General features: G+C 39.3%; 1 protein-coding gene across 1 annotated transcript in view; it reads right to left on the reverse strand.

Moving 5' to 3' along the window:
* The window catches only part of LOC107704670 (target of Nesh-SH3-like), an 11,236-nt gene extending 5,453 nt beyond the window's left edge, over window positions 1–5,783 (reverse strand). The window contains exon 1 of the mRNA XM_016507657.1: window positions 5,433–5,783. Coding sequence (XP_016363143.1) covers window positions 5,433–5,700 — 268 coding nt within the window. The 5' untranslated portion in view covers window positions 5,701–5,783. The remainder of the gene's footprint in view (window positions 1–5,432) is intronic.
* Window positions 5,784–18,528: the final 12,745 nt, after the last annotated feature.

An 18,528-nucleotide genomic window follows, 5' to 3' on the forward strand; every position in this document is an offset into this window, starting at 1 on the left:
GAGTGCTTGCGGTGTTCGGCCAATCACAATGCACTGGGTCAGCTGGCCAATCAGAGCAGACTGCGCTTGTCGGAAGGACGGACTTTGTAGAAAACGAAGCGTTTGAGAGAGGCGGGGCATAGAGGACCTACAATAATGTACAGTATTTGAAAAATAATGTGTTTTTTGAAAATTAAAGCATGTCAACATATTCTGTTACATCAAATACACAAAATAATGATCTTTAAAAAAGCATCATATGACCCCTTTAATGCAAATCTTTTCCAAACAGCAACAGTTCCTATTGACCACCAAAAAGCACCATAAGAATGTCCATATGAGAGTGCACTACATTACACATTTCAAGTTACCATAAGTCATATGACAGCTTTGTATTATAAATTCAAGTCTTTTAGTGAGCTGGCAATTCAAGAACAGCTGTGACCAGATCATTGAGTCATTGAGTTGAATGCAAGAACTGGATCAGTGAATGAATCGTTCTTTTGAGTCTATTCTTTGGATGAACTAGACATTCAATTCACAAACAACTCAGTCTGACTTGTGAACTGGAAGAACCAGTGCAATGAAAAGAATAGACTTAATAAAAAATAATAATAATTCAATGATCCAGTTCTTGAGTTCAACTCAACTGATTCAGTTGCAGTGGTTCTTGAGTCAACAGCTCACCAGAGGGGAGGATTTCAGTAAATAATGATTTAAATTCAGTCTGTTCCTCGCTTATCACTAATGTATGACTTCAGAAGACTTGTGATATAGTGCATGAATTTCATGGACCACTTTAATTATCATTTTATGGGGCTTTTTTGTTGTTTTTGGATGTCCACACAGTCACTCTGAACATTTGTTTTTGGAAAAGAGCTGTATGTATGCTATTACTTTTTGTGTTCAAAAAGAAAATATAGCAGCATATGGGTCTGGAGAGACATAAAGGTGAGTAAATAATGACATCATTTTGATTTCTGAATTGTCTATGAAGAATCACCCAACACTGAAGCGTAGACATGTGGAAAGTCAACAGGCTAAGTCAGTAACTTGTCTTCTTAATCTTTTGAAATCAGTTAAACAAACAGAAAAGAGGAAGCGTGTGTGGTCAGGGAAGCTGCTGGATTTGTACAAGGGAAATAACTACAAACCACTGAATCACTGGGATCACTGTAAAATAAACAGCTCAGTGAAGAACACTTGAAAATTAACTCTACTTTTGTCAGGGTTGGGTATGAAGGATGGAGCGGGGACTCAATAGTGCGGGAAGATAAGGGCTTTATTAATAAAATAAAACAAAACAGACAACAAAAACTACCCCGTGGGGGAAAAACAGGCTGGCAAGACTGGGCAAGGCAGGATCTTGGCAAGACACGACAAGACAGGACACATCCAGGGAGATACGGTGACGAACTGACCCAGGACTGCAAACACAGGGAGAATAAATGGAGAGCAAATGAGGAGGGTAACGAGGGAACACATGTGGGGCAAATTAACCAATAATCAGGTAACAAGATGGGTGGGGTCAAGACAATTGACATGAGAGCACATGGCACACAGGAAACAAAGACAAAAGCCATGTGCTCACACAAAACAAAACACAAGCACATGGCCAGCCAAACAAATCACAAGCCATGTGCTTGAACAAAAAGACAGGAACACGCAGCTAATGAGAAAACTCATAAGCCGCGTGTTCACACAAGACAACAAGAAAAGCACGCGGCTGAACACAAACAGCGTGCTACACAAAACACGTGGACAGAAGAGCGCACGGCCAAGCGAACTCGAGACTGCACGCTCCCACAACAGACAGAACATGGGGCGCGAGTGTCCGGACCCCGAAACGAAAACGAAACCGAAACTCAAGACCTGAGTGCCGGGATCCGAACACCACGCTCCAACATGAAACAGTACACGCAGACGAGAGCACACGGCTCGAGCACTCTCGAAGCCGCACGCTCACATGAAAACAATGACATGACGGGAGTGTCAGGGCTCTGTCACAAAACCATGAATTACACTAGACCGAAGTGACAAAACCCTGACAAATTTAGGTGTTCCCTACCATTACAGCAATGCACCGTATCACTTTGATTAACTATAATTAAAAGGCAGGCACAGTCTTGTTTCTTCACCTATTCATGCAGATGTCTTTTTCAAATCCTAACCATGTCATTGTAGCTTTAGACTGGGGCCAAGGCTCTGAGTCATGGATAGGCTTGACACTTGCGGTTGAGTGGTGTTTTTGGTTTACCTGTTCTCACCAGCTTGTCACCACAGATATTTTAAAAGCTGTAGCTGAGGGATTTTTTTTCCCGTTCCCAAAATGTAATAGTTTTACATCTGACAAGAATAATAAAAAGCTGCTTTGCTGTTTTTTCATGCCAGTGGAGGAGGGCTGGACAATGGATTGACCTCTGTGGTCAAGGGAAAGGAAAAACACTATCACATTTTTTCAGGGAGATCATGCAGGTCAAATCATGGAGCATTTTGACTGCAATGGTAATACTGTGAATCCAGTTGATTTTCTTTTTATTATTTTACATTTTTAATTATTTTATTTGTTATACATTCCTATTTAAGTGCCCAAATGTAAATAAATAAATATTTAAATTACATTTACATTCTATTTTCTCATTTAAGTGAATGAATGCAATGTAAAAGAAAAGAAAAATACTTCCAAAGTTCATCAACAGTGTACAAAAATTATTCTGTCTTCAGGGAAAACATCCTTATTAAAAAGAGAACAAGCCAAAGTCTAATATTACATTTCAACTTTAAAAGAAAAACATTTTTTATCCCTAAAGGATTCAGTAACTCGACTAATAATACGTTTTTAGCCAAGTCACGTTGTGCACTTCACTTTGCGAAGTAAATAAAATTATTGCTAAATTATCGAATTGCAGATGGATGACCACCAAGCTGTGTTTTGTCAGATATGGTTAGTTTTTAGCTTGTGCATGAATAAGGTCCAGTTTTTATTGGACGTCTGGCACTTGTTCCACTTGAAACATAATTTACAAACACATTGATTTCTAGAAGGTTCAGTCTGATTCACAGCATTCCTCCTGGACAGAAGCCATGCTACACAAGGCACTCGCCAAGTCTGCATTCAAAATCAATTAGCTTTATCAAATCAAACTTGTTTTTGCTCAGTTGTTTTTCGTCATATTCAAGACTTTAAATAAGCAAATTCAAGAAAATTAGAAGAGATCTTTGGGCTTTACAATGAACAGCCACCAAGTGTCTTTAGTGTATAAAATGAATGTCAATTCTTTCCACTGTTGTTTTTTTTTTCTTTTTTCGATCCATTGAATTTTAATTTGTATTCTTATTATTCAAAATTTCTTAATTTGTAGAAGAAAGAAAGCCATGCAGTAATGTCATGAGGTTGAGTAAATGATGACAGATTTTGTTTTTGGGTGAAGTATTCCTTTAAGTCAGCACTTTTCATGGAAAATCCAGAAATCTAGTCCTTATGTAGAACTCCAGGCTCTTGTGCACCACATTACAGGACAAACATGACCCAAATATCCAAGGAGATGATTTTAAAAAATGGCACTAAACTTCAGAAAGGGCAAATCACCTGAGGGTGTGAAGAGAGTGTAAATCTACTGTTTTCCCAGACTTCAGCAAATCATTCGTCTTTCAGGCACATTTACAACAGTTCAGATCTCTGCACTCAACAGCTGCTCTCCTCTCCCCTTCACCCCCCAAATCCTTTCATCCTCTTTGTCTTGTTCTGACTTTTCTCTGGTGCTCACTTAGAGACATTTTTACATTAAAACAACCAGTATTAGTTGCTTACACACAACTCTTCATTGCTAACACCACTCCTAAACACATGCTCTTTCACAATTCAATGTTTTCTTTTTTTTCCCCTGATAGTGTTTGGTTTCGGGTCTCAGGGTGCATTGTGAACCTTCAGTGCTTGTTTTTACAGTACATCTGCCTGCACACGACTTGTTAAGCCGCCTTTGCCCCGCGGCAAGTTGAAGTACAGTAACAAGTAGAAGCTGCATCTGAGCCAGGTGAACATACAGACATCTCAGACTGCTGTTTCCTTTTAAGGCGTCAATTATCAATCAAGTTCATCCATGCTGAAAAAAAAAACATTTAAAACCAGCCTAAGAGGGTTTGCTGGTTTTAAATATTTTAAGATGGTCTAGAGGGTCTCCCAGCCTGATCAAGCTTGTCCTACTTGGTTTAGCTGGTCACGCAGCCTGACCAAACTGATGTTCAGCTACTTCAGTGAAGTAGAACCAGCTGAAAATTGCCCAAAACCACTCTAAAACCAGCAAACCAGACCAGCCTGACCAGATAAGTGTGTTTCTTTTCAGCAGGGATGAGAAGATACATTTTCAAAGCATCTTCACACTTGTTGAACTCAGCCCCCACCCGGTAATTTAAACTCTGTCTTGTTGTCCAGTCAACATCCATAAGGAAACGAAGTTGCCCAATGAAAGATAAACACAGAACGCTGCTGGGCTGATTGACTAGCTGTGCTGAATGAAACTCGGTACAAGAGACAGGGCACTGAGCCAGCGCAGACATTCCTCCCCTCCGGAGATGGAGGTGGTTTTTAATAGCTGATAAATGAGCGCTGATAGTGAACCGAGAGCTTGTATTACTAATGCAATAGCTAATCTAAGCACCCAGGGACGCTGGGAGCTAGAGATCTTGCAAAGATACATGCTACATACACACCTAGACTGCTGGCACTGAGGAGGCAGGCGCTGGAACATATGTAGACACACACAAAAATGCACTATGAACAGGATACTTAGGTGCAATGTATTCATTCAACAAACCCTAGAACACACACAAGCACATCAAGCACCATAATGGAATATATACAGACACACATACATATACATACACACACACACAATAAAACATTAAAAAAAAATACACCATGTGGTAACCATTATCACTCTACTGTTTCAAAATTTAGTCTATTTAGTCCAGAATATCAAAGTGCCTGGCTGGTTTCTGATGTTGGATTCTGGACAACAGCGGACAAATTGCACGTGCCTCATTTTCTTGCACCTTTCAGGCTCCAACCCCATTTTTTCCCTTTGCAGAGTTTGGCCTTACCCCAAATGTAATCATGTTGCATATAATTTCCCTAATAATCTGCTCATGCATGCCCAAATGCACCTGCAAAATGCATTGCATGTTTTTAAAAATGAATGAAAAATAAAACCAATGACTGGTTCAGGGCATCTTGCAATACAAATGCAACAGGTTAATCGTAATGAACCTTGTCCTAACCTACAACTCTACAAAAATCTTTTTAAGATTACATTACAATCCTAATTTTACAAGAACTACTGTAGAAATGCATGACATTCTGAAACACAAACAGGTGCATCACAAAAAACACACTGATCACCAAAAGACATGAGTGCCCCATACTGCAGTATGCGGCACCGTGGTGCTGAACTTGCCTCTGACTCTTTGTGCTGAGCTGCATGCGAGGAGGAGAATTCCTGCAAGCGTCAGAAGGAAGCCCAAGTGAAGGACAGTGCTGCCTGCCATGGTGCTCTGCTCCAATCGAGAAGGGATGCTGCCCGATTTCTCTAAGACTGTTGCTGCTGGTGCTAGTGTCAAGTCAGGACTTCTTGAGCTCACCGTGTGCCTCTGCTGAGTGATAGACAGTGCGAGGAGTCCTCCAGGATGTATAGTGACCAGGGAGGGAGGAGATTGCTGATGCATGCCTCAATCACACCCACCCTCACCGATCCACATACACACACTCACACAGACACACACACATTTGTGGGGGGTGAGCATGGTTTTCATTTACTGGTCTTGCTCGACCAAACGCTCTCTCACATTTTCTTCCATCAAGGATTTTTCTTTTGTGTTTGTGGGTGTGCAAGTCTGTGCTTGTGTCAGAGTGTTCCCTCCAAAATTTGATTGGACCTAGTACACAGACTTGGGGCACCCCTACAATGGCAAACAGCCCAAAGGGAGTCTGAGTTCCAAGAGGACAATGACCGATAAAGTACATAAGCAGGACATTAAATGGACAGGAAGATGGCATAAACTTCCCTTCCTCCAGTGATATTACTATGTGCATTGTGTACTATGTGCATTATTTAATATTTATATGCTGCTGTCATTCCTTTTAGTGCTATATTCTTTTAAATGAACACGTTGCAATTTTTATTATAATATATATTTTTATACTGATTTTATGGTACGTGTTTAGTTTAGTGCAGTATTTATGAGCCAGTGGAACGGAATTTCGTTCATATGTGCATTCTGTATGTACAGTTGAATGACAATAAAAAGCTACCTACCTACCTATATAACCTGGTGCAAATATAGTATCCCTCTATTTCATCATCACAGCAGCACTTGTCTATCTGTGCCCATTGCTAACCACTGTACATTACGTCTTGTCTAGAAGGGTGTCCAGCCACACATTCCCTGCCAAGTAACCTCATCTCTAGGGACATAGGCGAAAATTGGGGAGGTGGGTGGGTGGAAAGTGATTATAATGACAAGTGCTTCCAACACGTGCCACTGCATGCAACGTGCAAAGGGAAGCACTAACTCCAGTGAGCCTCGTCTGACCCACAGGATGTGAACAAAGACATATTCATGAAAGCCACCCAAAAATTATGCAACTACAGCCTAGCATGTGCCTCCTACTACATCATCAGCACAGAGTACCATAAAACAAGAGTTCTACTCCAGAACGTCCCGTGCTCCAAGAAGAGTTATTTTAAAGAGCATTACAAGCAAAACAAACTCAAAAAAACAAAAAAGACAATTTGGAAAACCACTCCCTATCATGATTCAAACAAAACGTCACTCGTTTGCAGCTGTGATCATGTCTACAGCTGCTTGCTTTACCAACACAACAGTTTACAACCAATTGAGCTGCCAGAATCAAGCAATAGTTTATGTAATAAATTTAGTTGATTTTGTGGATTTTTTATATATTTGTATGCATTTCGAGTATTTGTATGTGTGTTTGTTAAGGTTTGATTGTATATGTGAAGCACCATGACAGTCTGAACTAATTTCCCCAAGGGTATTAATAAAGCTCTAAACTAACTCAACAGGCCATGGGATCCCTTTGGCTAGAGCTTTAACCCTACATACATATATATATATATATATATATATATATATATATATATATCAGCGCAGACATTCCTCCCCTCCGGAGATGGAGGTGGTTTTTAATAGCTGATAAATGAGCGCTGATAGTGAACCGAGAGCTTGTATTACTAATGCAATAGCTAATCTAAGCACCCAGGGACGCTGGGAGCTAGAGATCTTGCAAAGATACATGCTACATACACACCTAGACTGCTGGCACTGAGGAGGCAGGCGCTGGAACATATGTAGACACACACAAAAATGCACTATGAACAGGATACTTAGGTGCAATGTATTCATTCAACAAACCCTAGAACACACACAAGCACATCAAGCACCATAATGGAATATATACAGACACACATACATATACATACACACACAATAAAACATTAAAAAAAAATACACCATGTGGTAACCATTATCACTCTACTGTTTCAAAATTTAGTCTATTTAGTCCAGAATATCAAAGTGCCTGGCTGGTTTCTGATGTTGGATTCTGGACAACAGCGGACAAATTGCACGTGCCTCATTTTCTTGCACCTTTCAGGCTCCAACCCCATTTTTTCCCTTTGCAGAGTTTGGCCTTACCCCAAATGTAATCATGTTGCATATAATTTCCCTAATAATCTGCTCATGCATGCCCAAATGCACCTGCAAAATGCATTGCATGTTTTTAAAAATGAATGAAAAATAAAACCAATGACTGGTTCAGGGCATCTTGCAATACAAATGCAACAGGTTAATCGTAATGAACCTTGTCCTAACCTACAACTCTACAAAAATCTTTTTAAGATTACATTACAATCCTAATTTTACAAGAACTACTGTAGAAATGCATGACATTCTGAAACACAAACAGGTGCATCACAAAAAACACACTGATCACCAAAAGACATGAGTGCCCCATACTGCAGTATGCGGCACCGTGGTGCTGAACTTGCCTCTGACTCTTTGTGCTGAGCTGCATGCGAGGAGGAGAATTCCTGCAAGCGTCAGAAGGAAGCCCAAGTGAAGGACAGTGCTGCCTGCCATGGTGCTCTGCTCCAATCGAGAAGGGATGCTGCCCGATTTCTCTAAGACTGTTGCTGCTGGTGCTAGTGTCAAGTCAGGACTTCTTGAGCTCACCGTGTGCCTCTGCTGAGTGATAGACAGTGCGAGGAGTCCTCCAGGATGTATAGTGACCAGGGAGGGAGGAGATTGCTGATGCATGCCTCAATCACACCCACCCTCACCGATCCACATACACACACTCACACAGACACACACACATTTGTGGGGGGTGAGCATGGTTTTCATTTACTGGTCTTGCTCGACCAAACGCTCTCTCACATTTTCTTCCATCAAGGATTTTTCTTTTGTGTTTGTGGGTGTGCAAGTCTGTGCTTGTGTCAGAGTGTTCCCTCCAAAATTTGATTGGACCTAGTACACAGACTTGGGGCACCCCTACAATGGCAAACAGCCCAAAGGGAGTCTGAGTTCCAAGAGGACAATGACCGATAAAGTACATAAGCAGGACATTAAATGGACAGGAAGATGGCATAAACTTCCCTTCCTCCAGTGATATTACTATGTGCATTGTGTACTATGTGCATTATTTAATATTTATATGCTGCTGTCATTCCTTTTAGTGCTATATTCTTTTAAATGAACACTGTTGCAATTTTTATTATATATATATTTTATACTGATTTTATGGTACGTGTTTAGTTTAGTGCAGTATTTATGAGCCAGTGGAACGTAATTTCGTTCATATGTGCATTCTGTATGTACAGTTGAATGACAATAAAAAGCTACCTACCTACCTATATAACCTGGTGCAAATATAGTATCCCTCTATTTCATCATCACAGCAGCACTTGTCTATCTGTGCCCATTGCTAACCACTGTACATTACGTCTTGTCTAGAAGGGTGTCCAGCCACACATTCCCTGCCAAGTAACCTCATCTCTAGGGACATAGGCGAAAATTGGGGAGGTGGGTGGGTGGAAAGTGATTATAATGACAAGTGCTTCCAACACGTGCCACTGCATGCAACGTGCAAAGGGAAGCACTAACTCCAGTGAGCCTCGTCTGACCCACAGGATGTGAACAAAGACATATTCATGAAAGCCACCCAAAAATTATGCAACTACAGCCTAGCATGTGCCTCCTACTACATCATCAGCACAGAGTACCATAAAACAAGAGTTCTACTCCAGAACGTCCCGTGCTCCAAGAAGAGTTATTTTAAAGAGCATTACAAGCAAAACAAACTCAAAAAAACAAAAAAGACAATTTGGAAAACCACTCCCTATCATGATTCAAACAAAACGTCACTCGTTTGCAGCTGTGATCATGTCTACAGCTGCTTGCTTTACCAACACAACAGTTTACAACCAATTGAGCTGCCAGAATCAAGCAATAGTTTATGTAATAAATTTAGTTGATTTTGTGGATTTTTTATATATTTGTATGCATTTCGAGTATTTGTATGTGTGTTTGTTAAGGTTTGATTGTATATGTGAAGCACCATGACAGTCTGAACTAATTTCCCCAAGGGTATTAATAAAGCTCTAAACTAACTCAACAGGCCATGGGATCCCTTTGGCTAGAGCTTTAACCCTACATACATATATATATATATATATATATATATATATATATATATATATTTGTGGGGGGTGAGCATGGCTTTCATTTACTGGTCTCACTCAGCCACACAGCTCTCTCACTTTTTCTTCCATCAAGTATTTTTTCCCTGCAGCTTGTGTGTTTGTGTGTGTGCAAGTCTGTGCTTATGTCAGAGTGTTCTCTCTAAAATTTGATTGGACCTAGTACACGGACTTGGGGCACCCCTACAATGGCAAACAGCCCAAAGGGAGTCTGAGTTCCAGGAGGACAATAAATTATAAAGTATATGAGCAGGACATCAGATGGACAGGAAGATGGCATAAACTTCCCTTCCTCCAGTAATATGACCTGGTGCAAATATAGTATCCCTCTATTTCATCATCACGGACAGAAGCACTTGTCTATCTGTGCCCATTGCTAACAACTGTACATTACGTCTTGTCTAGAAGGGTGTCCAGCCACACATTCTCTGCCAAGTAACGTCTCCTCTAGGTACATAGGCGGAAATTAGGGAGGTGGGGGCTGGTAGATAGGTGGAAAATGATTATAACGACAAGTGCTTCCAACACGTGCCACTGCATGCGACGTGCAAAGGGAAGCACTTGCTCCAGTGAGCCTCATCTGGCCCACAGGATGTGAACAAAGACATTCATGAATCAAGCCGCCCAAAAATTATGCAACTACAGCCTAGCATGTGTCTCCTACTACATCATCAGCACAGAGCACCATGAAACAAGAGCTCTACTCCAGAACGTCCCGTGCTCCGAGAAGAGTTATTTTAAAGAGCATTGCAAGCAAAACAAACCAAAAAGAAAAAAGAACAATTTGGAAAACCACTCCCTATCATGACTCAAACAAAACGTCACTCGTTTGCAGCTGTGATCATGTCTACAGCTGCTTGCTATACCAACACAACAGTTTACAACCAAGTGAGTTGCCAGAATCAACTCAACAGGCCATGCGATGCCTTTGGCTAGAGCTTTAACCCTATGTATGTATATATAAATAAATATGGTTTCTACACCTGGTACCACTCTGAGTCTCTGTGATTGCCTTGTAAACTCTTAATGAGTCACTTCAAAAGACAGAGCTGGATACTGCTGAGTCTTGGACAAATTAGAGAAGACTTGTAGACCAGAATCAGGTCATTACTGCTTTGTTTTTCATACCTGAAACATGTTGACCTACCTAGGAACATGCCTCAAATTGTCATGCTGCCTTTTAACTCCCTAACCATCACCCTGAGGTCAAGCAGCTCACCTTTCAACTGAGCAATGGATTTTATAACGTTTCAGCTTGAATGCATGGTATGCCAACACCTTTCTTGGTTATACAGTTCATTTAAAAGGATATTGAATACAGCCTACTGGAAAACTTAAACTAGATCAGCATTCATTGGTGGACCAGCATAGCCAACATAACTAATAACAATGCAAATAACAATCTTTTATCTTTTGAATCCTCAAATTTATTTGCGCACAAGCTCCTAAATAAATGAATAAATCAATAAGATAATGGACAAATTTGCCAATGTGCCAAAATTATACTAGCCCCTGCAGATTAATAATATGTAAAATATTTTCATTTTTAAATTAATTTAATTAGTGAAATCAATTAATAAGATAAATAATTCAAAAATTAATCAAATTATTTTAAATATATATATAAAATAAATTCCATAGCACATTTGTCGTGTTGTTGTTGACTTTGCTGTGATATCGAGAACCGTGAAATTGGTATCAACTACTGAAATTTTGGTACATGTCCATGCTAACAGAAGAACACACACATATGACACACAATCTGCTCATGGCTTCTCCTGCTTCATATCAAAGTGATGAGTGTTGAAACTAAAGGAAAGACATGACAGGCTCCTTGCAGTGTGTATGTCATAGAAATCACGGCTTATATAACAGCTTCACCATGTCTGGCCTGCAAATTGAGCCGTTTAGAAGGGAAAATCATTCTTAGCCTTACAATGCAGCCATTGTATTTTAGCCTTGAGCAAATGGCATCAGTTGGAGGAGTGTGATGCGGATCTACGAAATTTTTCTAAAAAGGAAACAAACATTTAAAGACTCCCCTCCAGCACCCCCTGCTATACATATTTAACAGATTATATAAATGAGATGTTCCATGACCTACCTGTCAGGTTGAATTGCCTTCCTCACAGGTATCACTGACACAGGCCATATTAATGCTGCTCAGGTTTGGGCTTGTTCCATTGTATTCCATATGGATGAGAAGTTAAAGCTGGTTCCCTTTCATAGGAACTTCGAACGGCGTCCTCTAGGGGTCGCTATGGGGAACGCCTCGTCGTGACCCGTGTCTGAAGCATACATTGAAAAAACACCAACTCGTTGGCCGGCGACAGCCATGATGTCACTACCGGTGCGACTATAGTATAAATAGGCGCCGGGAGCACACATCATTCTCTTCTTCGTCTTCATTGACTTCTGCGGGAGCCTTCATGATCATCAGGCCCCCGGCGCGTCTCTGCAATGTCCTGGACGTCCGGGTTGGGGTTACGCTTTCATGCTAGCCTGACTGGTCTACGTATCTGGGTATCACCAGGATATCCCCTCTTGCTGAGGCATCGAGCGGGAGGTAGCTGACAGCCGTCTAACGTCCCAGGGGCAACTCCCATAGCAATATGGTAGAGTTGGTACTTAGTGCTCGCCATGGTTCTGGCATGCACTCCCCTCAGCATGGTGGCGTGGGTATACCGTTCCCCATAGCGACCCCTAGAGGACGCAGTTCGAAGTTCCCATGAAAGGGAACGTCTCAGGTTACTTATGTAACCATGGTTCCCTGAGTAGGTAACGAGACACTGCGTCCTCTAGGTTTCTTGCCATGCTGAGGATGCAAGCTTCAGACGAAGAAGTGAATGATGTGTGCTCCTGGCGCCTATTTATACTATAGTCACACCGGTAGTGACGTCATGGCTGTCGCCGGCCAACGAGTTGGTGGTTTTTCAATGTATGCTTCAGACACGGGTCTTGACGAGGTGTTCCCCATAGCGCCCCCTAGAGGACGCAGTCTTGTTCCCTACTCAGGGAACCATGGTTACATAAGTAACCTGAGACGTTTTTCTCTAAACATCTGAACTGCGTGGCTTATATTACGGCACAAATGGCCAATGAAAATGTCACATCAAGTCAATGGCACATTTCTGATTCTAAACTTTATTCTGACATTCGGTTTGCACACATCAAGCAGTTCCTTGGATTTCAAGGCCTGTTTGATATGTGTGCATAGAAGCATTGTTAATCCCATCTGTGAAACATTTCATGCTAAAATGAAGCCCAGCTCAAAGCGGCCCTGAATTACCAGGGCAAACGTTCAACAACACTCTCTGCTGACTTCCATCAAACTCCAGACACTTGGTTTACCAGTAGATGTATTCAACTAGAGAAAAGAGAAGTTGCAGAACTGAGTTTTAAATGCTAAATACACTACAAAGTTTATTTTTCTGGTTACACTTTTGATTTGACAGGGGAATTTTTTACTGAATATTAGTGCAAATGTCCAGTAAGTTCAACCACTGATGTCAAAACAGGAAACATTTTGCTTTTATGATCTGGAATGGTTCAAATGTGCGTGTTTGGCTTTTTAAAACCGAAACCCCTCTGAAATTCCCTGCTGAGTCACATGAACCATAATTTCTTACCCATCATCATCATCCTCAGAGGAAAAACACTCACCTGTTTTGTGACATCCATTCATCATCTGTCTGTTCCTACCCTGCAGTGCTGTGTTTTCCTCTCTGACCCAGAAGAAGCACATTGATCTCAAAGAACTCCAGCATGTGCTCATGGACATTAACCTCTATTCCTAAACCTAAACGATCAATCATTGTAATTCTCTGCTGGAGTGAATCACAGAACATGTTCTTCAGCTTGTAACTCATAATATGTTACCTTAGAGATCACCCTGCGCTGCTGAGATTCGAGTGAAGATTAGAACAGTGCAGTCCGTTACATTTTTTTTAGCTGTTATTTGTTGGACATAAAAAATTGAGTGTGAGTGGATAGTGGCCGAGATAGAGGTTAATGTTTTGTTTTGGTCAGTGACAATGAGAGGACGGCCTGGTCTTTGCAGGGACCAGCCAGTGCTCGAATAGCTCATGGGGTTTCCCAACCTTAAACCTAAATCAAATCGTGTACATGGGTAAGTGACATTATGCTTTTTTGTCTGGATCTAACAGTTAAAACACATAAAAATGCAATTCATACTTTTTTTTCCATTCTTGTCCCTTAACCCTTAAGGGGGTCAGGGAGCCCCCCTCAACCGAACATTGTGAGGACCAGCTGTACAGTACAGCTGAAGAGAAATGTCCCAAGCCCCTTTGCATGCTGGGTATTTTCCACCACTTTATTTGCATGTCTAAGAGGAAAAGAAGATCACTGGGTGAATGTAGGTCAGAGTGTCTTTTCGCTCCACTTTTGCGATCCAGATGAGACCCAAACTCTGTGGGTTTTAATGCCTATTAATGCTCTGGACATCTTGTGCATAAATGTGCGGACGTTACATGTTCCACATGTTCATGGTTAAAGAGGCTGCAGTGCATCAGACTTTAATTTCTCTCGCTCGAGGGGCCTGGATCACACCGAGACTCTTAGCACACTTAACACTATATACAGGAGTGTGCTCAGCAAAAACCCACATGTGGCCAGCTGACAAGACACATTTCATGGAAGGGTGACATCTAAAACTTTTACACTTTTAAAATTTTAAACAGCTTATTTTATATCAACTACAAAAATATGATGGTAAAAATATGATTAATGAACAGTTACTGCCTAGAAAACATAAACTTTCTATACACTCTATATGCAGAAATGCATTATATTATATTATATTATATTATATTGTATCATATTATATTATATTATATTATATATTTTACTTAGAGACACATGCCTCCTAACCCCCTAGTATTGTTTGCATTTATTTACATAGCCTACATTATACCGTTAAAAATATATATTAATCTTTACAAAACTATACATAATTATAATGGGATAAGGCTTTAATATGTGGTCATGTTTTAAGATAGAAATATTCCAGTAAAAGTATGTTTTGACAGGAATACAAAAAATGGACTGTGGAGTTTTAACAAAGAATCACATTCAGATTCACCTGTTCATGTGAGGCGTTTCATGGTGATTTTAGTCCAAAAGTGTGCACATGCCGAGAAATCGGATGGATTCTATCATCTTTACTCATCTTCATTCTCGATGTATATTCAACTAAATGATGCCTCTCTGAAACGCACTTGTTTAATGTGCGTTTCATTCATACATAAAACTAGATGTCACCCATGAGTCGTTATGGCCAGCGAAGAACAGCGATGTATCATCTTATGATGAGGAGGATATCCGTCCTGCAAGTGCCATATTTGGACAGCAGGAGGTAAGAGAGAAACATTTTGACACATAAAACATTAACCTATTGCCAATAACTACACTAAAGTATAATGTATGTTTATAAGGGGTGAAGCAGTTGTAGCCTTTAACATCACTTACAAAGTAATATGACTCTCAGAAACCGCTGCTGCTCCACCTTTATTTTTAAAGTTACTTATTTACTTAAAGTTGAAGTTACTTTATTACTTTGTATTACTTAATACAAAGTAATAAAGTAAATGTAATTTATTATTTAAATAATAAATTTTCATTGTTTACGTTTTCATTGTTACGTTGTAACGACAGTTACTTTCAAAGTAACTTTCAAAGGGTAATTGAGAATGAATGTGGGGAAATCACGTCAGAGGAGGCAACGTCTCCATCGTGATATGATTGGATCTGACTGGTTATGTTCGGCTGTGATTGGTTCATGCGATAAATCCCGCCTCTTGTGTTCATGCGCATTCCGCGTTCGCGAATCAGTCTGAAAGAAACAATATAATGGCGTTAATGAGAAGAATAATTTAAAAAGGTAATTAAACAACTCACATACTTAGATATAACCACTTTGTTATGCCAAAATAAGACTTGAAATGGCCTGAAAACATGATCTGTGGGAGTTTTTAGTGAGTAAGTAGCATGGTGAAATTTTAAGTAAATCTCTGTCTCTGACCAATATTCACCGAACTTTGATGACTGATGAATCGAATAATTAAAAAATAGTTAAAAGTTAACTATTAAAAAGAATAGCTGAACATACGTTCACAAATAAAATATATTGTTTAAATTGTTACTGCCTTGAGTTATTGTTTTGGAATAAATGTAAAATGCTTAAAAACACTAACTTGATGAGATTCATACTTGGCTTTAATAAACAGAATATTGATTACATTGTTAAGGTAAAAATATAAAATAGATTTGTTTTTTTTTTGGTAGTGTAAGTAATGTTTATTTAACCAAGAACATGTGACAGGAATTTACATTTGATTTAAAAAAAAAGGACTTTCAGACTTTGCCTCCTCATTTCAGAACACCACCGCACACCACTTATATATACATATACGTGTACGTGTGTGTGTGTGCGTGTGTGTTAATTCTGTGATCAAAACCCACATAGGATCAGAAAAAGAAGTTCAGTAAAAGACCTTAGGAAGAGATATTTATCAACTATTATAGTCATAATAATCATACAACATAAAATACTTCTTGAGTGGAAAATTGTTGCATATGACAAAACTGGATCTAGTAAGCAGGCAATAGAAATATAAAAATTTCAGGAGATGCTCATTTTGGTTTTCTGGTTTTGCAGTTTAGTTGCAGATGTAACCCACATGGGTCGGTCTTGAACAATTTGGCCGAATCTGCTTCAGCCTCCTCATTTATGATTGTCGCATATTGACTTTTCTTGTGGTGCTTTGTTGGTAGACCATTGATGGTAGGCTGATGTTGTTCTAACCAAAACTGGAGCAGTAAAGCATTTGTTTACTTTTTTTTAAATTCAGTGGTGACCTAGAATCTCCATCGCACCACATCTAGATGCTCCCAAAGTAGGTCCTGTCAACAACTCCATTTGCAAGTAATATTTTGCACAGTTTGTTGAGGACCATCTGGACTTGTTATACTTTCATTTAGATGATTCATCCCTCAACACAGTAGCTTACTGCGGAAATGGAAGTAGCTTTAAGCAACCTTGCTGTAAGTGATAATGTACAATTAAGAATGATTTTTGTTGAAGAGTTTTGATTGAGGCATTTACGTCTCTTCCTGTTAAAGTCCAGAATAAGATACATTTTGGACCAGACCTTTTGACATTCATCAAAGGTCTGGCTACATGAGACTACAATGATGGTATCTCATGCCTCACACTTTGAGATTAAACCTACAACATTACAATTACCAACTACCACTAAGCCACAGCCATCCCATGATACTTTCGAGCCATTTGGTGCTATGTAATGATCAGATTTTGATTTCAGTATTACTTTAAACAGTCCCACCTCACATACAGTACAGAAGCTTCATGACCGGTCCATGGAAGCACTGACACAGAATCTAGCCTCAGATATGTACTTTTCCCACATTTCCCTTGTAATGCTGGCAAATCCCTTAGCTATTATCCGCTGCCAAAACATCTTAATTCGGTGGAAGCAGCAGCGGTTTCTGAGAGTCATAAATTGCATTGTCTGATGACACACTTAACAAAGCCACCGCAGCCATTTCATGGTTTAATGGAAAGTTTCTCTCAACTCAGATTTCTACCTTTCCTTGTTAAATGTTCCAAGGCTTCATTCACGATGACCTTGGCCATGACCCGTGACCATCCACAAGAGAATTTTAGGCCTGAGGTTGTATTTCTGTTAGATGGACCAGAAAAAGAGGAACAGGAAATAGCCTAGCAGTGAAAAGAAAAAGACTATTAAATGGAGATGTCTTTAAAAGCCCATCAAACATTTTCTTAATCAGTATTTTTGTCTTGGTTTCCAGTTTTAAAAACATCAGAATATCCCAAAGTTGAAATATATACAGCATATACTATTGTTCAAAAAATCAGGGCCCACAAGATTTTTTTTAAATAGTTTTTAAAGACGTTTCTAATGCTCAGCAAAATTGCATTTATTTTTATCAAAATATAGTAAAAACTGTAACATTGTGAAATATAATTAACATTTAAAATAACAGTTTTCTATTATAATATATTTTAAATGTCAATTTATTAATGTGATGCAAATCTGAATTTTCAGCATCATTACTCCAGTCTCCAGTGTCACATGATCCTTCAGAAATCACTTTAATATTCTGATTTGGTGCTCAAGGAACATTTCTGATTATTATCAATATTGAAAGCAGTTGTGCTGCTTAATATTTTCATGAACATTTTTCAGGATTCTTTGACTACAAACTAAAAGAACAGCATTAATTTGATATTGAAATCCACGTAAAAGTCTTCATTGTAAATAATAATAATAATAAAAAAAGAATCAATCTTATGGACTCCAACATTTTGTGCATAGCCAACCAAATTAATTTTGTCAAATTATTTTCTCAATTGGTCTTGTTTTAAAGGATTATTAAATAGTTTTACTGAATAACAAGACAAAAATAGTTATTTAAAAACACATTAATGTTACATAATGACTGCAGAAATGCAAAACGACATTCGCAGTTACAAATATTTCAAATATTTCCACTCTAGTCCTAGACTCTCAACCCAGAGTTACAAAAGTTCCCAGTCCCAACCCTAAGGTCCACATACTGAATGCATCTAAAAATGTTACTAAACATAATACACAAACACTGAATGCTGAAGAATTTCAGGCATGTTATTTTAATCTGGCAAAGATTTAAATATTTGTAATGTTAATTCTTCTGTTGATTCAGGATATAACATGAAGGATACACACCTTTT

Source organism: Sinocyclocheilus anshuiensis, unplaced genomic scaffold, assembly GCF_001515605.1.
Source record: "Sinocyclocheilus anshuiensis isolate Anshui unplaced genomic scaffold, SAMN03320099.WGS_v1.1 scaffold2926, whole genome shotgun sequence".
Lineage (NCBI taxonomy): Eukaryota > Metazoa > Chordata > Actinopteri > Cypriniformes > Cyprinidae > Sinocyclocheilus > Sinocyclocheilus anshuiensis.